We start from the raw sequence: 23,066 nt of genomic DNA on the forward strand, positions 1-23,066 counted from the left end.
ACTCCCCACCCCCCTGCCACCCCCAAAGGTATCAGGACCCCCCTCCCCACCCTCAACATGCACATACACACACCCCTCCCCACCCCCAACATGCACATACACACACCCCCACCCCCAACATGCACATACACACACCCCTACATGCACACATACACTACAACACATACCCGCACACATACAAACAGACATGCACACATACCGACCCACACACATTTCCCATACACACAACACACCCCCCACATGCATTCACGCACTCACACACCTCCTATACATACTCACACGCACAACCCCATGCACGCATACAACACACAATGCCCCCCCAACCCCCCCCACCAACGGACAATCAACTAACCTTGTCCGTTAATCCTCCGGGAGGGGACGGGATCCATGGGGGCTGCTCCGCCACCAGCACCCTGTCACCAGAACACCGCCATACCGAATCATGGAACGTGATTCGGTGGGCGGTGTTCTGATGACGGAGAGGTGGAGGTGGAGCAGCCTCCACTTCCCCGCCGACCACCAGTATGGCTACCGGCGGCTCTCCATCCGAAAAAGGATGGAGGGCTGCCAGCAGTCATAATACGCTGTGCGGAAAACCGCCTGCACTGGCGGTCTTCAGCACAGCGGTACATCCGAAATGAGGGCCTTTGTCAAGAGGTTCTGCGTCTCTGGACATGGCCGGAACAGCAGGCCATAACCATAGTGGTCCAACAAACTCAGCCGTCGATGCCTAGATCACGAATGGTATCTCCATCTGGACGTGGCACAAAGACTATTTCAGTAGTGGGGAGAGCCTTGGTTAGATCTATTCGCCTCCACAGAGAACGGGCAATGTCAGCAGTATTGAGTGTTGGAGTTTCCAAGGCAGTAATCGCTCAGCGATGTTTTTCGTCACAAGTGTAGTTCAGGCCTCCTGTACGCTTTTCCACCCATACCACTGCTGCCCAGAGTTCTCAAGAAGATCAAGAACGACCAGGCCCAAGTGATCCTAGTGGCTCCGGATAGGACACGGAGAGCCTAGTATCCTGTGCTTCTCAAAATGAGCATCAGTCGTCCGATCAGGCTGCCCCCTCTGGAGGATCTTCTGTCGCAGCAGCAGACGAGAGTTCTCGACCCAAACCTGTCAACTCTGCGTCTTCATGCGTGGAGATCGAGCAGCAGCAGTTGATGGCTTTTGACCTTCCTCCTGAAGTCTGTAAAGTTATTTTGGCAGCCAGGCGTCCCCGCACTAAAACGGTATACGCCTGCCATTGGAAACACTTTGTATATTATTGTACAGAAAGGTCTATTAACCCTGTTTCTGCTTCTCTTTCTGATATCCTTCTCTTTATACTTTACCTTGCCCAGCAGGGTTCTGCCTTGGGTACTCTCAAGGGCTATCAGCATTTATTTGGCTGGCTGATCAGCCTTCTCTGTTCAAATTCCCCATTGTACATAGATTCCTCAAAGGGCTCGTTCATATGTTTCCTCCTACACCCTTTGTTATGCCCCAATGGGATTTAAATCTGGTCCTCACATTTCTGATGTGTGCTCCCTTCGAGCCTTTACACAACTGTCCTCTCCGGCTGCTCACCATCAAGACAGCCTTCTTAGTGGCAATAACATCTGCCAGGAGGGTGATGAGATGTAAGCTCTGTCATCAAAGTCACCGTATCTCACTTTCTACCCAGGCAAGGTGGTACTCAGAACTTGTGCCTCTTTCACCCCCAAGGTGGTGACCCCATCTGGGTCAGAACATCACCTTGCCTATCTTCTTTGCTCCACCGCATCCCTCTAAGGAAGAGGAGCGACTCCACCGAAGGACACAAAAACAGCATTGTCTTCCTACCTTGACCACACAAAAGAGTTCCGGGTGGATGACCAACTCTTTGTGGGGTACGTTGGAGCTAAGAAGGGTCGGGCAGTGCAGAAGCGAACCATTTCTGCTGCGTGGTTCTCTCCACCAAGATCTGCTACGCATTGGCCAGGAAGTAGCCCCTCTAGGGCTTGAAGGCTCATTCTACCAGGGGCAAAGCTGCTACCACTGCGCTAGCTTGGGGCATTCCAGTCCTGGACATTTGTCAGACGGCAACGTGGGCATCTTTGCACACTTTTGCAAAACATTACTGCCTGGACAATCAGGTATGGAGAGACAGACACTTTGCCCGTTCAGTCCTACAGGAGTTTTTAGTGTAGTGGAGGTATCCACAGCCCACCGCCAGGAGGTTATGGCTTGAGTATCTATTCAAAGGTAAGGAATCTACAGCTAGAAGTCACTATCAGATGAACAAGTTACTTACCTTTGGTAACGCATTATCTGGTAGAGACTCTATATAGCTGCAGATTCCTTACACCCGCCCATGTCTCCCCACTCTGCAGATATGTCTAGAAGGGTTTATCCCTTTCAGGGACCTAGTTTTGCATAGACAAAATGTTAGTTCGATCCATGACTCTGCGCTTCTGGCGTGGAAGTTTGTGCTAAAAGAACTGATGTATGTACGCCAGGGTGGTGTCTTCATAGGTGACTGTGACATCACAGACAGCTCCAATGACGCTGACGACGCTACGTGGAGCCGAGCGACGCACGTTGATCCGACCCGTGCCAACTGACGACGCCCGCTGGGTATTGCTCAGCAAAATATTCAACCCAATCAACCGTTGGTGTCTTGCAGCCTCTTCTGTTTCTTGCATTATCTTCTATCACAACTTCTAGTGTATTTTAGGAAACTTGCTGTGTTTTAATCCTGCTTTCCTGGGCTCTAGGTGGAGTCTTTTACTTACCTTTGGTTTTTTCTTACACTCCCAGCACCCCTCTACACACTACACTTGCCTATGTGGGAAACTGACTTTTGCATTCCACTATTTTAGTATATGGTTTGTGTTCCCCCTAGGCCAATTGCAACCTATTGTGATTTTCACTATTTGCACTGTTTTCCTACTGTGTACTTACCTGTTTTTGGTTACTAGTGTATATATTGTGTAATTTGCTTACCTCTTACGGGAGTATAGCCTCCAAAGTCTTTTGGCCTTCTGTCACTAAAATAAAGTACCTTTATTTTTGTGACACTGAGTATTGTACAGTGGTATTGCAAGAGCCTTGCATGTCTCCTAGTTCAGCCTTGGCTGCTCTGCCTACACTTACCTTTAGACAGCCTGGCTTCTAGACACTGATTACATTTCACTAATAAGGGATAACTGGACCTGGTATAAGGTGTAAGTACCTTTGGTACCCACTACAAACCACGCCAGCCTCCTACACAGTTCCACACAGTCGGCCTCCTCCGGCGCCAGTCCCGACGTCGACGCTCCCCCCAATGTTGGCACCCACCAGTGGTGCAAGCTACATCCTCATTCCAGATGATCCGGAGCCAAAATGACGTCGTACGCCGCCGATTTGGACTTTGATGCGCCAACACAGCCCAGATCAGTGCCTGAGGCTTATTTTGAACAGCCAGGAACAGGTGAGGGATAGTAGGGGCGGAGGACCCTTTAGAGTATAGATTAGAGGAGCAGGTCTGGTATGAGGATCTAGTGGAAGCCAGTGGAGTGGATACTTCTCCAGATGCTGGTATGCTCTCTCCTCCTGTGGCTACAGAGGAGGGAGCGTTGTATACCATGATGCTGGATAGAGCAGCTGAGGTCTTGGGCCTAGAGTTGCCTACTGTGCCGGTCAGGACTAACATCCTGACGGAGGTGCTTCAGCCGGAGCTGATGTTACCCTTCAACTAAGCCCTTACTAATGTCTTGCTGGGGATGTGGTCCAAACCCAACACAGGGGCTCCTGTAAATAGGACAACTGGCCGCCACCATCGACCAGCTTCTACCAACTCTAGTTTCCTCACCCAACACCCCAACCCCAGAGAGCTTGGGGGTCCAAGCCTCCACATCCCATGGTGCTTCCCCATCCCCTCCCCTGGATAGGGAATCCAAGAGGCTGGACTAACTTAGGAAGAAGATGTTTTCTTCCTCCAGCCTGGCATGGAAGTCCAAAAACACCGCATGCCTATTGGGACGTTCTTCCCATACTTTATGGAATACGGCGGCACAGGTGCTGCCCCAGGTCCCGGAGGGGGTACGGGACACTCTCACTCAGGCTGTCAAGGATGGGAGAGAGGCAGACAAGTTTACGATTCAGTGTGGTTTTGACACGACCGACTCGCAGGGCAGGGCAGTTTCATCGACAGTGGCCCTTTGTCGCCATGCCTGGCTTCGTACCACTTGCTTTTCGGGGGAGGTCCAGGCAAATCTGATGGACATGCCCTTCGATGGCTCACGCCTTTTTGGAGAAAAGACAGACTCAGTGCTTGAGCGGTTCAAGGACTCTCGAGCTACTGCCAGATCCTTGGGCCTCTCGGTGCCTGCTCGCCAGCAGTCTGCCTTTTGCCCCTTTCGAGGCTTCAGAAGGGGCAGGGTACCACTCCACCCACAGGTCAGCCACCGTCCTCCATCATCACATCATCCAGTGCGAGGACAAGGTTGTGGTACCTTCAGACCCAGAGGGTCTAGCCAGAGGTCAGCCCCCACCCAGCCCCCCTCTTCCGCAATGCCCAAGCCCTCCTGGTATGGTTCTGCAAGACCATGTTTGTCCAGTCAGAGGGAGGAATGTGTTTCATCTCCCCTACTGGTGTTCCATAACATCGGACAAATGGGTATTGCAGATCATACAGAAGGGCTATTCCCTCCTCTCCCAGTCTTTCCCTACCTCTATCTCTCCATTGAAAGAACGGCTGATGGAGGATCATTTAATCTTGCTCCGCGAGGAAGTTACGGATGTCTTGGCCAAGGGAGGCATAGAAAGGGTCCCGATGTCAGAAGTAGGCAGTGGTTGTTGTTCCTGCTACTTTCTGATTCCAAAAAAGAACAAGAGACTTCATCCTATTTTAGATTTAAGGGACGTCAACCTCAAAAAGGAGAAATTCAAGAGACTCACTCTTGCTCAGGTCTTGTCTTCCCTAAACCAAGGAGATTGGATGGTAGCAGAGGACTTGCAGGATGCGTATTTTCACATCCCCATCCTGCCTGCCCACAGGCGTTACTTACGGTTCAAGGTGGGCCACGAGCACTTTCAGTCTACTGTGCTCCCTTTCGGTCTCACCCGTGCCCCTCGGGTGTTCGCCAAGGGGATGGCGGTAGTAGCAGCTCATCTGCAAAGGTTAAGGATTTCATTCTTCCTCTCCCTAGATGACTGGCTGTTGAAGGCTCCTACACCCCGGCCCTCGTCACCCACCTTCAGACTGCAGCGGACCTCCTGCATAGTCTGGGGTTCACTATAAACATGCCAAAGTCACACCTGACTCCCTCTCAAAAGCTCCCTTTCATGGGGGCTGCTCTGGACACAGTGCAGTTTCGGATTTATCCTCCCGAACAGCAAGTCCAGTATATTTAGGTTATTGTAAATTTAATTGTAATAGTTTTTATATAGCGCTTACTACCCCTGACGAGAAGTCAAAGCGCTTTTCGGCGAGCAGCACACTACTCTGGAACCCAAGAGGAATTAATGGTGGATTAGTATGGGAAGTATGAGTACAGTTTAAGTATTATTATGAGTTAATTTGAGCAGAGGATATGTGAGTTTGTTAGTTGGATTGACTAGAGTAATGGAGGGATAGAGGAGGGAAACATCTAGAAGTGTTGATTGGGAGTTTATAGTAATAGGATGAGGCTTGGGATGAGTAAAGGAGAGATGAAGGAGGGAAGAGTCTGTGGAAAGGGTTAGGGAGATCATAGTAGCAGGAGGGGTTTTGGATGAGTCAAAGGTGAGATAAATGAGGGAATATTTAGTAGGGTTGTTTGGGAGATCATGGTAGTAAACTGAGGTTTGGGGTGAGCTAGATGTGGAAGAGGAGGGAAGAGCTTAGGCATGGTTATTTTTTAGATGAAAGTAGTAGAATGGGTTTGGGATGAGTCAGAGTGGGGATGGAGGATAGATTGACAGAGACATGACGTAGGGTGATGGGTAGACAAAGTAAAGCTTACAAGAGAGTAAATGTATATTATTTTTATTTATGTATAATTTTATATACATATATATATTTATATATACATTTTTTAATCATTTTTTTATTTGTATTTATTTATTCATTATTATGATTAGTATTTACTTTAATTAACTTATTTATAAATGTTATTTATAGATTTTATTTGATTTATTTTTATTTAATTTTTCTCTAGTACGGTAGGATTAGAGTAATAAATAAATAGATATGTAAATACATAGTAAGAGAATATATATATATAAATATGATACTGATGTTTCAGCCTCTGTCCTGGGTTTTGGTGAAACAGACTCTGAGGCTGTTGGGACTCATGGCTTCCTGCATCCTGTTAGTCAAACATGCCAGATGGCATGTGAGGGCTCTGCAGTGGGACCTGAAGTTCCAGTGGGCACAGCGTCAGGGAAATCTTACTGACACGGTTCAGATTTCGGAGGGAACTGCAAAAGACCTGCAGTGGTGGTTAGTGAACTACGATTAGGTCAGAGGAAGACTCCTCTCCCTTCCCCAGCCATATCTCAAAGTAGTGACAGATGCATCACTTTTGGGATGAGGTGGCTATCTGGGAGAGGCAGAGATCAGAGGCCTCTGGTCTCCAGCGGAATACGGACTCCATATCAACTTGCTGGAACGCTGGGCGATCCGACTGGCATTGAAAGCATTGTGGTGCTGCAACAAGCAGGACAGTATGGGGTCGTAAACACTTTGGGCCTCATTACGACCCTGGCAGGCGGGGGAGAAGTGGCGGTAATACCGCCAACAGGCCGGCGGAAAAAAATGGAATTATGACCATGGCGGTTACCGGCATTGTCATCCGCCACTTCTCCACTCCGACCGCCAGGGCGGTGACGACCGCTGGGCTGGAGACTTCGGTCTCCAGCCCGACGGCCGTCACCAGACCGCCGGCGGTATTAGGACCCTGCATACCGCCATGGATTTCGGGTGGTTTGGAACCGCCACAAAATCCATGGTGGTAGGCACTATCAGCTCCAGGGAATTCCTTCCCTGGCACTGATAGGGGTCTCCCCCACCCCCAAGTCCTCCCCCCACACTCCCCACCCCCCTGCCACCCCCAAAGGTATCAGGACCCCCCTCCCCACCCTCAACATGCACATACACACACCCCTCCCCACCCCCAACATGCACATACACACACCCCCACCCCCAACATGCACATACACACACCCCTACACGCACACATACACTACAACACATACCCGCCCACATACAAACAGACATGCACACATACCGACCCGCACACATTTCCCATACACACAACACACCCCCCACATGCATACACGCACTCACACACCTCCTATACATACTCACACGCACAACCCCATGCACGCATACAACACACAATGCCCCCCCAACCCCCCCCCACCAACGGACAATCAACTAACCTTGCCCGTTAATCCTCCGGGAGGGGACGGGATCCATGGGGGCTGCTCCGCCACCAGCACCCTGTCACCAGAACACCGCCATACCGAATCATGGAACGTGATTCGGTGGGCGGTGTTCTGATGACGGGGAGGTGGAGGTGGAGCAGCCTCCACTTCCCCGCCGACCACCAGTATGGCTACCGGCGGCTCTCCATCCGAAAAAGGATGGAGGGCTGCCAGCAGTCATAATACGCTGTGCGGAAAACCGCCTGCACTGGCGGTCTTCAGCACAGCGGTACATCCGAAATGAGGGCCTTTGTCAAGAGGTTCTGCGTCTCTGGACATGGCCGGAACAGCAGGCCATAACCATAGAGGTCCAACAAACTCAGCCGTCGATGCCTAGATCACGAATGGTATCTCCATCTGGACGTGGCACAAAGACTATTTCAGTAGTGGGGAGAGCCTTGGTTAGATCTATTCGCCTCCGCAGAGAACGGGCAATGTCAGCAGTATTGAGTGTTGGAGTTTCCAAGGCAGTAATCGCTCAGCGATGTTTTTCGTCACAAGTGTAGTTCAGGCCTCCTGTACGCTTTTCCACCCATACCACTGCTGCCCAGAGTTCTCAAGAAGATCAAGAACGACCAGGCCCAAGTGATCCTAGTGGCTCCGGATAGGACACGGAGAGCCTAGTATCCTGTGCTTCTCAAAATGAGCATCAGTCGTCCGATCAGGCTGCCCCCTCTGGAGGATCTTCTGTCGCAGCAGCAGACGAGAGTTCTCGACCCAAACCTGTCAACTCTGCATCTTCATGCGTGGAGATCGAGCAGCAGCAGTTGATGGCTTTTGACCTTCCTCCTGAAGTCTGTAAAGTTATTTTGGCAGCCAGGCGTCCCCGCACTAAAACGGTATACGCCTGCCATTGGAAACACTTTGTATATTATTGTACAGAAAGGTCTATTAACCCTGTTTCTGCTTCTCTTTCTGATATCCTTCTCTTTATACTTTACCTTGCCCAGCAGGGTTCTGCCTTGGGTACTCTCAAGGGCTATCAGCATTTATTTGGCTGGCTGATCAGCCTTCTCTGTTCAAATTCCCCATTGTACATAGATTCCTCAAAGGGCTCGTTCATATGTTTCCTCCTACACCCTTTGTTATGCCCCAATGGGATTTAAATCTGGTCCTCACATTTCTGATGTGTGCTCCCTTCGAGCCTTTACACAACTGTCCTCTCCGGCTGCTCACCATCAAGACAGCCTTCTTAGTGGCAATAACATCTGCCAGGAGGGTGATGAGATGTAAGCTCTGTCATCAAAGTCACCGTATCTCACTTTCTACCCAGGCAAGGTGGTACTCAGAACTTGTGCCTCTTTCACCCCCAAGGTGGTGACCCCATCTGGGTCAGAACATCACCTTGCCTATCTTCTTTGCTCCACCGCATCCCTCTAAGGAAGAGGAGCGACTCCACCGAAGGACACAAAAACAGCATTGTCTTCCTACCTTGACCACACAAAAGAGTTCCGGGTGGATGACCAACTCTTTGTGGGGTACGTTGGAGCAAAGAAGGGTCGGGCAGTGCAGAAGCGAACCATTTCTGCTGCGTGGTTCTCTCCACCAAGATCTGCTACGCATTGGCCAGGAAGCAGCCCCTCTAGGGCTTGAAGGCTCATTCTACCAGGGGCAAAGCTGCTACCACTGCGCTAGCTTGGGGCATTCCAGTCCTGGACATTTGTCAGACGGCAACGTGGGCATCTTTGCACACTTTTGCAAAACATTACTGCCTGGACAATCAGGTATGGAGAGACAGACACTTTGCCCGTTCAGTCCTACAGGAGTTTTTAGTGTAGTGGAGGTATCCACAGCCCACCGCCAGGAGGTTATGGCTTGAGTATCTATTCAAAGGTAAGGAATCTACAGCTAGAAGTCACTATCAGATGAACAAGTTACTTACCTTTGGTAACGCATTATCTGGTAGAGACTCTATATAGCTGCAGATTCCTTACACCCGCCCATGTCTCCCCACTCTGCAGATATGTCTAGAAGGGTTTATCCCTTTCAGGGACCTAGTTTTGCATAGACAAAATGTTAGTTCGATCCATGACTCTGCGCTTCTGGCGTGGAAGTTTGTGCTAAAAGAACTGATGTATGTACGCCAGGGTGGTGTCTTCATAGGTGACTGTGACATCACAGACAGCTCCAATGACGCTGACGACGCTACGTGGAGCCGAGCGACGCACGTTGATCCGACCCGTGCCAACTGACGACGCCCGCTGGGTATTGCTCAGCAAAAAATTTGAGATTCGAAGCTGACGCCAGGGAATTCAAAGGTAAGGAACGTGCAGCTAGATAGAGACTCTACCAGTTAATGCGTTACCGATGGTAAGTAACTTGTTCTTCCTAGCCTAAGGAGTCTCTATTGCTATTGCGTACCCTCTTTTCTGCAGTGGCTATCACCTTCTTGTGGTACCCTCTCTCACACAGTTTCCTAGCGAAGATATTTGCATGCTTTTTATAGTCTGTTTTCCGTGTGAAGTTACTTCTTAGGCGTAAGTTTTGACCCACTGGTAGGTTATCACAAAATCCCCTCGGATGGAAACTTCCGTATCGGAACAGATTGTTTCTGTCGGTTTATAATAAACCTCTGTATGCAAATTCCCTTCAAATGCATAGATTTGTAAGTCAAGGAAGTTCAGTTCCATGCTGCTGCTGCTACTCGTGAATCTAAGTACCCGGTCTATACTATTCAGCCATACACAGAAATCTTCTGCCTCTTCTCTGGATCCCTGCCAAATCAAGAGGACATCATCTATATCTTTTCCATGCTTTTATATTAGCATAGTAAGGATAGTCCTTGCACAAAATATGTGTTCCTTCTGGAAAATAAAGGTAAAAAGCAGGCCAAACTAGGAGCGCAGGCACTGCCCATCGATGTCCTATGGATTTGTAGAAAAAATTGGCCTTCAAACCCGAAATAGTTGTGAATCAGTGCCATATAGCATGTCACTAAAGGCTCTGTGCAACAAATAAGCATTTGTTGCATGGAGGCTTTAGCGGCATGTTAAGAATCGGAGTCCTACCGGGATCGCTACATGATCGTTCTCCTGAGTGGTGAGGAGTGTTTTTATTGGCTCTGACGCACCTGATCATGTGAATGATGATTAGTGATGTAGTGTGAAGATGATGTGACAAGGATGAGCGGGTGAGCATCCCAGATTAATATTGCCGTCATCACAATATGGCAACACGAATGAGCAATGGATCTTGTGTGCGAAGATTGGCAACTGGGGTGTTGCATAGCTGTAATAAGCAAGAAAACACATTTTAGCCAATCTGGCGGGTGTTTCAGACTGAATATCTTAAAATAGGAAGATTAACTTGGCAGTATGGGGGCCCCAGGAATGCCTAGGAAGAGTATACAATATCTGAAGAAAGCCTTGGATACAGTTCTAGAGCAGTGGATGTGCATAAACTCCTTTAGAATCATTTGAAAGGAGTGAATTTTGAAAGCAATGTGAGATAATAATATGGTATACCACAATCTTTGTGTGTGGGGGTATGTAAGCATGTATTATGATATTTAATGCAAGGGACAATTCCTTTAGAATTTTTACCCTCATGATGTTCTCATGTAGTAAGCTCAACTTGTTCTGAAGTTACATGCAGGAACTGACACGAAGCACCTGTTGTTTTGCTTTTTATATACTGACCAATAGAGTGTGACAATAAATGGGGCTCCATCCCCTAGTGACTGATAAGGGCCAGGCCCAGGAACAAAAGCACTTGCCTCATCTCCCTGGATGGCCACTCAGGGTATTAGGCCAAAAGGCGAGTTTCAAAGGGCAAGCCACCTTTGTGAGGGAAGTATAGATACCACCCCTGAGTACGGTGCCTTTTGTTTCTGCAGACAAAGTGGAGACAGGGCGAGAGAGGGAACACCTGTCCCCAAACCTGTTTTGCCATGGGTGTGTAACCCGCTAGAAGCCACACCTTCAGGGAGGGCTATCAAGCTCCTGGTGACTAAGGAAAGGTTGTGCCATCTTGAAAAGGGCAAGAATGTTTCACTGTTGGATAGCTAGGTGCCATATATTGCTGGAAACATGTCACTAGGAGGGAAGGGACCCAGTAGCCCATTGGTTAGTGGCCATGTGGTCACCTCAGGGCTCTTTCCTGGGATAAATTTGGGATCCCTGGCATCCTGCCCTTTGGATCATGTTGGATCTGGTGAGAGGACCAAAGGAGTACTGCAAGCTGCCCTTGGAATCACACAAAGAGAGGCTGCACCGTTGGAAGGACTGCACCTGCTGCACTTTGGGCTAGTGAAGCTTAGACTGTGCCTGTGGCTCAGAGGCAAGCCGATTTGCAGCCCCAGATCAAAGCAGTGATTCCAAGGTTCAGTTGGCTGATTCCCTGGAACCTGCTTCAGGGACACAAGAGCTGAAAAAGCTTAAAACCGATAAGTTGGTAGTCACTGCAGACGTTTTGCTGCTACTACTTGCTGGGTGCCCAAAAGTACAAATCCGAGATAGCCAAAAGTTGCACCCTAGTCTGCCCAACCCGGGAGTGCTGTCCAAAACTGATTTGTCACAGGGAGGGGACTTTATTCCCCACCTAAGGATTTTGCCCTAACCACTGTCCAAGGAGACCAGTAACCCAGCATTGGCTGGCCTGCTACAGCAACGTAGAGGACTTTGAGAGACCATGATCTCTGTGGCCCAAGTCGCCTCACTTCACCCGTGGACCAAGGAACAACCACAAAGACATCCCAGTTGACTGCATCACAACCAGAACATTCTTTGAACATCTTTTTCCTGTATCTGCAGCATCCGGACCTCTTCATTGATGTCTATGATGGCCGGGTTGTAAAGTTTGGAACAAGCCTTAAAAACACTTTGGTGGCCAGGTACTTGTCCACTCTGGCCCACTAGGCCTGTGTCCAGTGGAATTGGTTGCACATCCCAGGCTAGAGTAGTCGAATTAACTGTTACAGACTTTTCAAAAGTTTCCAAACTTTTTGTTGACCAGTGCTTATTAGCAGTTACATATAAAAGTGATAATAGCTTCAAAAATATGTATATTTGAACCCTCAGGTGGATTTTGTTCATCAAGGTCTCTAAAAATTAATAAATATATAACCTATTTTTATACATCGATGTCCGATCTCTTTTGTGTTGTGTTACTTTATTTCGTTGTTTGGTGCTGTTAAATGCTTTACACTAAGGCCCATATTTATACATTTTTAGCACCGCATTTGCGTAATTTTTTTATACAAAATTGGCAAAAACATTCAAAATGCAATTGTATTTTGTGAGTTTGCGCCAATTTTGCGTCAAAAAATGACATAAATGCAGCGCTAAAAAGTATAAATATGGGCCTAAGTTCCTTTGACAAGACTTACTGCTCACAGCCACAGCTACTCAGGGTTAAACTTAAGGTTAAGTAAACGAGCCTGACTGGACCCAAGTCAGTGTTTGAGAGTGTACTGCATGATAAAGCCCCACAGCCATATCTTATAGTACACCCAAATCCTCACCGCTCACCCCAAACTATCTTGTACTTACAGATAGACACACATAATTTGAAATCAGAAAAAGAGCAGAGGTCTGCTTGTTTTCTCACTTCTGTGTTTACTCTAATGCTACCATCGGCCCCATGGAGCTGTGAAAGCAGTGACTCATATCCTGGTTAGCCCACTACGCAGTGATGGTGCACTATCCATGAACTACATTTAAGCAATGATAGGAATGAAACACCACTATGATCACAGTGCTTTATGTACTATTAAATTGAGGAAGATGCATGCATTCCCATCGGCTTTCATTGATTCCCTCTTTCTGCAAGTGATGTTGCTAGATTGCCGTTTACATTTTCAATCGATTAAAACTAGCAGCAAAGTGCTCCCTGGGCAATGGAACGGGGTTAGACAGCAGTCAACTGCAGTGCTGAAACTAGCGCCGTTGTCAACACCTGACCTTGAATTCTAGTTGGCAGCAGACAATTCAGCATTGATATGTGAAGTATAGAGGCATGACTTGAGGGTAGGCTTTAGCATCTCACCCTATAACGTATATGGTAGACAAAACAAACATGTTTGGCGCCATCTATAAGGGGTCTAATGACTAGTGAATGGTGTAGACCCAGATGGGAAGGTTCTTAACCTGGGGGCGAACCTGTGCTAATCCCTAAATATGTATTTGTTCACTCCTTTTATGGCAAACGTTCGGGATAATTACTGGTGTAAGGCCATACATTTAAAATTGGACTGGAATTAGTGGATTTGAGATTTACAGATAATTATAGACTTTTGAGCAGATATAGGTTTCGTCATCAGCATCACGTAGGTAATTGGCTAGAATATGAGAAATGAAGGAAGGCATGCGATAGCCGAAAAAGAGTAGAATAAGCAATTCACTAGTGCCAAAGTTTAATGAATTCACCTGGTCTATTGGGTTTGGTAGTTTTCTGAAGCCAAAAGCATGCCAGAAGCCACCTTTTTCATTTATGTATTTGAAAGCGTTTCTGCTTAGAAGGCATTGCCTTTGAAAGGAGTGCTCAAATATTAGCGGTAGTGTCCTTAAAAGGTACAGAGACACTTTAAGTACCTTCTCAGCTACAACGCTGTTTTCGCCCGCATCCCCCATTTTCCCATCTCAAACCACTATTTGCTTGTTGTTTTTTCTTCAGCACACAGCATTGAAGGCCTGCGAAGCCAAATCTGAGTGGATACGGAATGGAAAAAGCCCCACAGTCCAGGACTTCGTGGATCAGAAGATTCAGCTGGAGACAACCATGACTCCCATATTCAACAAACTGAATGCACCACGTGAGTACCGACGAAAGGGATAACGAAAGCAAGGCGTTTATCTGGGAATGCGTAGATTATTCGGCAAACTTAGGCCCATATTTAAAAGAAAATGACGGAGTGCCAAAAATGGCAGCGTCGCGCTCTGTCATTTTCACATTACAGGGGTGTGCCATATTTAATAGAATAAGGCGCACACCTGTGTTGCCCCTGCTCGGCGCTGAATCTGCTGCTGAGTGCCAACTCAGCCACCCTTACACCATGGTGCAAGGATAGCTGCGTTGAGGGGGGAGATTGTTTTTGTGCAGGAAGGGACACTTTCCTCCACACAAGCAATCTTAAATGGTGATTTAATGCAGCACACATAGAAAGAGTGGAAACAGAGGAGAAATTAAAGCATTTCTCTTCCTTGCGTCCTGCTAACGTCACCCCTGGGGTGGTGTTAGATTTTGGCACTGCCTCAGGTTTACAAAAACTTGTAAATCTGGGGCAGCGTCAAAATGCAATGAGTGTTGCTGTGGCACCCCCACAGCAACACCCATTGCACGGCCCTTTCACACAAAGTGCTGCATGTGAAGGGGCCGTATTTACGAGATGGCGTTAACCTTGTAAATACGGTGCAGTGCATAGCGCCACCAGAGCGTCACTAAAAGTGACGCTCCGGTGGCACTAGTCGCTCTTAAATATACCCCTTGGTTTTTTAGAGGCTACTTTTACATGAGTTTTAAGACTTTTGCTTTTTTTGATTTTACGTAATTGACATTTGGGAGCAAGAAAGACAGGCTCTCAGAGTTCTCGATCAGTGGTCCTTAACATTTTGACTGAGGACCCCCATTTAATCATTCCTGGGACACCCAGTCAATCATTTCTGGAACCTTGGGATTCCCACTGAATCATTACTGAAATCCGGGGACCTCCACTGAATGATTACTGGAAGATGGGAAGGCTGGTCTAAGCGTTTTCAATCATTTGAACTGCAAAAAAATACAGAGACAAACATTTGTTTAAACAAATGCACAAATGATAAAATATTTTATAAATTCACAAACAAATATAAAAAAAACGTAATTTTAATAAGAAGGTTGGAGTGTTTCTAAATTCAATTGAGGCCACCTATCGTACATACTATAATCTGTTTGATACACTTGTACTGCTCTCAAACAATCTAAGGGTACCGACTTAAATTTTAGTCTCCAATTTCAAATTCCTTCACACTTACAGACCTTTTAGCCTTTTCAACCACACATTTTACTTCTTTACTTATGTACACTTTATTATTCTGTTAATATTATTTCATTTTCTAAGCAATTGCATACCTCCCAAGTAGGCTTTGCAGACCACAAGGGGTCCCCATACCACAGCTTACAAAACATTGTTCTTGTTGAGTTATGCACTGAAGTTCACAAAACTGTGGGGTATATTTATACCCCATTTGTGCCGAATTTGCATCATTTTTTTAACGCAAATTCATCACAAAACGAACTTCAAATTTATATTTTGACGTTAGATTTTGCACCATTTTTTAGATGCGTGAACCTACCTTGCGTCAATGAGATGCAAAGTAGGCGTTCCCATCTAAAAAATGGTGCTAACCCCATAGCTCCATATTTATCCCCCTGTGCTAAAATGACACACAGGTAGGAGCCCAACTTGGGACCCCCTGCATGGCACAGGGTGCAGTGGCCATGCCCAGGGGACACTGATCCCCTGTGCTGGCCATTGGGGTGGTGGGCATGATTCCTGTCTTTTCTAAGATAGGAGTAATGTGGTATGGATGGTTTTGCATCAGAAAATGACACTAGGCTGGTTAGTCATCCTTTTTTACTCTAACAAGCCTAACTTCATTATTTGGAGCAAAACCTCCTTCTCCCATACCGCCAGCCCCACCCAGCTAATGTAATTTTTTTCTTTTTTACGCTAGCCCATCCTTTGCACTAGCTTGCGCCATTCCATAAATTTGGCGCCCGATTAGTGCCCAGGAATGGTGCAAGCTGGTGCTAACTTTTTGGTACAAAACTGTGTTAGTGCAGTTTTGCAACAAAAACTATAAATATGCCCCTGTGTAGGAAGGTAGCCTCTTTCTAACCTTGTTACTCCCACTTTTGGCCTGTTTGTGAGTATATGTCAGGGTGTTTTTACTGTCTCACTGGGATCCTGCTAGCCAGGGCCCAGTGCTCATAGTGAAAACCGTATGTTGTCAGTGTGTTTGATATGTGTCACTGGGATCCTGCTAGCCCAGACCCCAATGCTCATAAGATTGTGGCCTGTATGTGTTCCCTGTGTGGTGCCAAACTGTATCACTGAGGCTCTGCTAACCAGAATCTCAGTGTTTATGCTCTCTCTGCTTTTAAAATTGCCACTGCAGGCTAGTGACTCATTTTACCAATTCTCATTGGCACACTGGAACACCCTTGTAATTCCCTAGTATATGGTACCTAGGTACCCAGGATATTGGGGCTCCAGGAGATCCCTATGGGCTGCAGCATTTCTTTTGCCACCCATAGGGAGCTCAGACAATTCTTACATAGGACTGCCACTGCAGCCTGAGTGAAATAACGTCCACGTTATTTCGAAGCCATTTTACACTGCACTTAAGTAACTTATAAGTCACCTATATGTCTAACCCTCACTTATTGAAGGTTAGGTGTAAAGTTGCCAAGGTGCCCCCACATTGTTCAGGGCAAATTCCCCGGACTTTGTGAGTGCGGGGACACCATTACACGCGTGAACTACATATAGGTCAATACCTATATGTAGCGTCACAATGGTAACTCCGAACATGGCCATGTAAGATGTCTAGGATCATGGAATTGTCACCCAATACCATTCTGGTATTGGGGGACAATTCCTTGTATCCCCGGGGCTCCAGCATAGAGCCCAGGTACTGCCAAACTAGCTCTCTGGCGTTTTCTCTGCAGCTAACGCTGCTGCCAACCCTCAGACAGGTTTCTGCCCTCCCTGGGCCTGGCAGCCCAGTCCCAGGAAGGGAGAATAAAGGATTTCCTCTGAGAGAGGGTGTTACACTCTCTCCGAGGAATAGCCTCTCCTGGCCTCTGGAAATGCTTTGAAGGGCACAGAAGGTTCCCTCCTTGCATAAGCCAGTCTACACCAGTTCAGGGATCCCCCCAGCCCTGCTCTGGCGCGAAACTGGACAAAGGAAAGGGGAGTGACCACTCCCCAGACCAGCACCTCCCCAGGGGAGGTGCCCAGAGCTCCTCCAGTGTGTCCCAGACCTCTGCCATCTTGAATGCAGAGGTGTGAGGGCACAATGGAGACCTCTGAGTGGCCAGTGCCAGCAGGTGACGTCAGAGACCCCTCCTGATAGGTGCTTACCTCTCTCTGTAGCCAATCCTCCTCTGAGGGCTATTTAGGGTCTCTCCTGTGGGTTTCTCTTCAGATAACGAATGCAAGAGCTTACCAGAGTTCCTCTGCACTTCGCTCTTCTACTTCTGCCAAGGATCGACCGCTGACTGCTCCAGGATGCCTGCAAAACTGCAACAAAGTAGCAAGAAGACTACCAGCAACATTGTAGCGCCTCATCCTGCCGGCTTGTTCGACTGTTTCCTGGTGGTGCATGCTCTGAGGGCTGTGTGCCTTCACCCTGCACTGGAAGCCAAGAATAAATCTCCTGTGGATCGACGGAATCTTCCCCCTGCTAATGCAGGCACCAAACTTCTGCATCACCGGTCCTCTGGGTCCCCTCTCATCTTGACGAGCTTGGTCCCTGGAACACAGGAGCTGGATCCAAGTGTCCTCGACAGTCCAGTGGCCTTTCTGTCCAAATTTGGTGGAGGTAAGTCCTTGCCTCCCCACGCCACACAGTAATCCTGTGTACTGCGTGAACTGCAGCTGCTAGGGCTTCTGTGCACTTTTGCAAGACTTCCTTTGTGCACAGCCTAGCCCAGGTCCCCAGCACTCCGTCCTGCATTGCCCAACTCGCTGAGTTGGACTCCGACTTCGTGGGACCCTCTTTTGTTGTGCTGAAATGACCGCCGTGCTCAGGTCTTCTGAACACTCGTTCAGGTGCTTCTGCAGGTGCTGCCTGCTTCTGCATGGGCTCTCTGTCTTTCTGAGGGCCCCCTCTGTCTCCTCCTCCAAGGGGCGACCTCCTGGTCCTTCCTGGGCCCTGGCAGCACCCAAAACCTACAACCGCGACTCTTGCAGCTAGCAAGGCTTGTTTGCGGTTTTTCTGTGTGGAAACAACTCTGCATCCTCCAGCACGCCGTGGGACATCTGCTGCCCAAAGGAGAGGTTCCTGGCACCTTCTGTTTTTGCAGAATCTTTGGCTTCTTCCACCCGGAGGCAGCCCTTTCGCACCTCCATCTGGGGTTTAGTGGGCTCCTGCCCCCCTGGACACTTGCGTGACTCTTGGACTTGGTCCCCTTCCTTTACAGGTCTTCAGGTCCAGGAATCCGTCTTCAGTGCTTTTCAGTCAGTTGTTGTCTTTGCAGAATCCCCTATCTCTACTTTACTGTCTTTCTGGGGTAGTAGGGTAACTTTACTCCTACTTTTCAGGGTCTTGGGCTGGGGTATCTTGGACACCCGTAGTGTTTTCTTACACTCCCAGGGACCCTCTACACACTACACTAGGCTTGGGGTCCATTCGTGGTTCCCATTCCACTTTTGGAGTATATGGTTTGGGTTGCCCCTAGGCCTATTGTCTCCTATTGCATTCTATTGTGTTCTACAGTGTTTGCACTACATTTCTAACTGTTTACTTACCTGATTTTGGTTTGTGTGTATATTTTGTGTATTTTACTTACCTCCTAAGGGAGTATATCCTCTGAGATTCTTTTGGCATATTGTCACTAAAATAAAGTAATAATTTTAGTAACTCTGAGTATTGTGTTTCTTATGACATAGTGCTAAGTGATATAAATGGTATAGTAGGAGCTTTGCATGTCTCCTAGTTCAGCCTAAGCTGCTCTGCTATAGCTACCTCTATCAGCCTAAGCTGCTAGAACACTTCTAATCTACTAATAAGGGATAACTGGACCTGGCACAAGGTGTAAGTACCACTAGGTACCCACTATAAGCCAGACCAGCCTCCTACACCCAGTATCTCTACTTGTGAACATCCTGTGCTGAGTTTGCTGTTCCCACCGTTTATTTTTGTAAGTAAAAATGTCACTGTGGGCTTGCCTGCTACTATAATAAAGCTTAAACCAGAATAGATAAAGCTTATTCTTTTTTTGGTAGATCTATTTTTTTATTTATTTTGTAACAATCTTTTAAATGGATTTGAGTATCTAACTAGCTTGTCCCTTCCCTTGCAGTAAGGACACGGTAAGGATGACTTGATCAATGTTTAGTGGGTTATAGCATAATATTAAAGTAGGGCACGTGCACACTACACGTGAGATTGTAGTTTAATTGCTAGATATCCGTAATTACAAATAACCCCCCGTTAAAGCTAACATTCTCGCTGCGAAAAAGAAAATCAGAGGACTGCATGAAGGATCTTTCTCAATTCTTCAGGTGCAATCTGATAATTTTCCCCTTGTCTTTCCCTACCCTTGTTTTACCTCTCATTCTTTCTTTGTACACAATACTGTTTAGAAAGTGACTTTCGACTGATTAAGAGATAACGAGTGAGAGACAGGAGGACTGAGAGGTGAAGAGAACGATACTGAAAGAGAAATGTGGAGGAGCAGGAAGGAATTTGGAGATAGAGATGAAGTAGGGAGATAGATGAGGCAGAGTGAGGGTGCCAGAAAGAGATACAGAGGCCGATTTACTAAGGTGTCACCCAACCCAGTTCAGCAGTCAAAAATTCTGTGCTGCGTTGCGTGACAGGGAGGGAGCAGGAGAGCGCTATATCTACAGAGATATGGCACTCTTCTCTCCCTAGTGCCAGTGCAGAATTTTGCTGTTGTGCGACATGCTCACACCTTTGCGCCAAAGTGCAAGGGCATGTGCGAGAGTGTAGCATAGGCTTTGTGCTGGAAGTATTCCCTTCCAGTGAAAAATACTATAGCTAGACAACATCTAAAATGTTTCCTATTTAGTATGTGTGCTGTCCAGTGCAGCACACATTCAAAGTCGGAAAAGAAAGGGGAAATGAAAAAACCTGGTTTTAATGCCTGGTTTCAAAAGGCGTCTTTGTACGCAAAACCATATCTCACATTTTTGGTAGCTAAGGTTTTTCATCAAAAAAGGTGGGTGATTGCACAGGGAACACTCATGTAACGCCGACTAGATGCTAAGTAAAACAAAGTAGCACTTTGCGTTACTTTTAGTCAATTTCCAGTGCAAAACAAGTGTCGTGCTGGAAAGTAAATAATAAAAAAAAGTGCTGGTTTGCGTCAGCTTTGTGACGCAAACCCAGCGACAAATGTCAGTAAATCACCACCAGAGGGTTAGAAAGAGGAACTGGTATGTAAAGAAGGATAGAGCGATAGATACGGTTATAGAATAAGATAAAAGAGCTAGAGAAAGTAAGATGTAGGAAGGAAGAATGATGGGTTTCACTGAGAGAGTGAAGTAGAGAGAGGGTAAGGTAGAGAAATGAATTAGAAATATTTTGAGTGTGAGAGAATCGGAGGTGGTAAGAGAAATCTAAAGAGATGCAAGGTAGAGCAGGAGCAGCAAGTTAGACGGGCAAAACGAGAACTGCTGTAGCAATACAGGTCAGGCAAAGACAACAGTGATGCAGACAAAGTTAGAAAGAGTAGTGAAGGTTAAACAGGAATGAGTTGTAGAGAAAAAGTGGTGAGAGAGAAATAGGTGAGGGTGATAACGATAGGATGAACAAGAGGGAGTTGCAAGAAAAAAAGAGCGATAGAAAGGTGAGGTACAGAGATGTGTAAAGAGGTACGCAGAGAGGTTAGGTACACTGGCTATCTTTTGTAACTTTATTTTTCGTTTTACCTTACAACATTAACTGTTGCTATCTGAAGATAACATATCATAATCATATGATAAGCATTGTGCATGCCACTCCTAAATTTCCTGCAAATTGCTAAGTGATTGCATGATAATCCCGTACATTAATTGGGAACTCTCCACGACACCAAAGCAACTGTATTCGCACAATATTAGAATCACATGTAGAATAAGGGCCTCATTTACTAGGCCCGTGGCACAGGGCAAGTGCCTTGCTGTGCCGTTCTGCGCCACATGTAAAGGGCAGAAATGCACCCTATCTACAGGATACAGCACATTTCTGTCTTCTCCCCCTGCACAGGTGCACAAATTGCTGCTTAGCGCCAACGCAGGCACCCCTGCACCATGGTGCAAGGAAGCCTGCGTTGTCAGGATGATTGTTTTTGTGCAGGAAGGGACACCTTCCTGCACACAAACAATCACAAAAGGTATGTTCCTATTTCTATGTGTGCTGCAGAATGCAGCACAGGTAGAAAGAGGAAAAAACAGGGAGAAATAAAGATATTTCTCCCAGGTGTGTCATTTTCACACCACCCCTGATGTGGCGTAGGAATCTGTCTCATTCTCAGACTTGTAAATCTGGGAATGCATCATAAACCTTCAGGTACCGTGTATGCTGTATGGGAACACTCCAAGCACCACCCATGGAATGCACCTTTCATGCAGTGTTTTATGTGAGAGGGGTTGGCTTTGCGTGGCCTTGTAAATATGGGCTGGCACACTCCATCACAGAGCATGAAAACAAATGATGCCCCGGTGGCGCACTGTGCCTTATGGAGAGTAGTACTTCTTGACGTGACCTCAGGTTAATACGTGTCTGCAGCTGACATCTCAGATTGGCCCAACTGCGGTGTGTCCACATCATGTGTCTCAACAATTAACCCTCTTAGAAGCAGTGTGGGTCTAGTAATCTCCATTTGGGGGGTCTGATTACCAAGTTAGCCATTTCTTCCTACATCTCTAAATCTTCAGTTGCTCCTTTATCTTTTCTGATCTCTCTTACGCTTCTCTCTTTGGCCAGGGCCCATTCCTGTGCATTCTCTTCCCATGCAGGCACTTTGTAGGCCCTGGTGGATAGCCAATGTATTGTTGTTGTAACATTTCCCAGAAGCAGACCTACAGCAGCTAATCTATGTGAGAAACTGGGGCTGATTGCAGAGGCCCCATAACTTTTTGCCCCCATTTTCCACTTTATGCTGGTGTTTTCCTGACTCTGATGGTGCCCTGGGTACTGCTAACCAGTCCCAGGGCCTGTGCTCTGTGTAAAATGGATATGCAAATTAGGCTAATTATAATTGGCTAAGTAAACCTACCTATAAGTCCCTAGTATATGGTAGGGCATGTAGGTTTAGGGACCACAGCATAGGTGGTGCACACCTAGGTGCATTGCTGAGGTGCCCAGTGTCATTTTAAAAGCAAGCCTGCCTTGCTGGCTGCTTTTAAATTAAAGTTATATGCAAATTCGACTTTGGAATTAAAGGTACTTCCAAAGTTTTAAACTACCTTATTTTTACATATAAGTCACCCCTAAGGTGTGCCCTATGTGCCCCTAGGGCTGGGTGCCATGTAACTATAAGCAGGGACTTTATAAAAATAGATTTATAAGCCCTGGTGAGGTAAAAACAGCCAAATTCGTTTTTCCCTCATTGAAGTAAATGGCCTTCATAGGCTAGAATGGGCAGACTTTATTTTAAATTTTAAAGTCTCCTTAAATGTTACATACCAAGAATTTGGTATCAAATTGATTGTTATAATAAATCCCACAACTTCCAGTTGTTGGATTTAATATAACTAGTGCAGGTAAAAAGTTTAGACTTTACCTAAAAAGTTGCCAATTTCAGCTCTGCATTGTTTTTGCTGCTGTGCTCTGATTGGCCAGCCTGCAGCAGCTTCTGCCAGGCCACTTTAATGAGGTGTGAAGTGGCCTGGCTTCACACAAAGGAATGTGCTTGGGGGAGAGAATCTCCCCTCAGCAGATGGGGAAGCAGGAAGGGGGAGGGCTGCCAAACTGGTCTTCAAAGGCAGAGAAGG

At 47.0% G+C, this 23,066-nt stretch overlaps 1 protein-coding gene across 1 annotated transcript in view; it reads left to right on the forward strand.

The window, feature by feature from the left end:
• The window catches only part of ANKRD45 (ankyrin repeat domain 45), a 485,557-nt gene that overhangs the window by 416,912 nt on the left and 45,579 nt on the right, over positions 1 to 23,066 (forward strand). Inside the window, exon 5 of the mRNA XM_069233340.1 lies at positions 14,033 to 14,171. Within this exon, the coding sequence (XP_069089441.1) occupies positions 14,033 to 14,171 (139 nt within the window). The remainder of the gene's footprint in view (positions 1 to 14,032; positions 14,172 to 23,066) is intronic.

The sequence above is a fragment of the Pleurodeles waltl genome, chromosome 4_2, assembly GCF_031143425.1.
Source record: "Pleurodeles waltl isolate 20211129_DDA chromosome 4_2, aPleWal1.hap1.20221129, whole genome shotgun sequence".
NCBI classification, from domain to species: Eukaryota; Metazoa; Chordata; class Amphibia; order Caudata; family Salamandridae; genus Pleurodeles; species Pleurodeles waltl.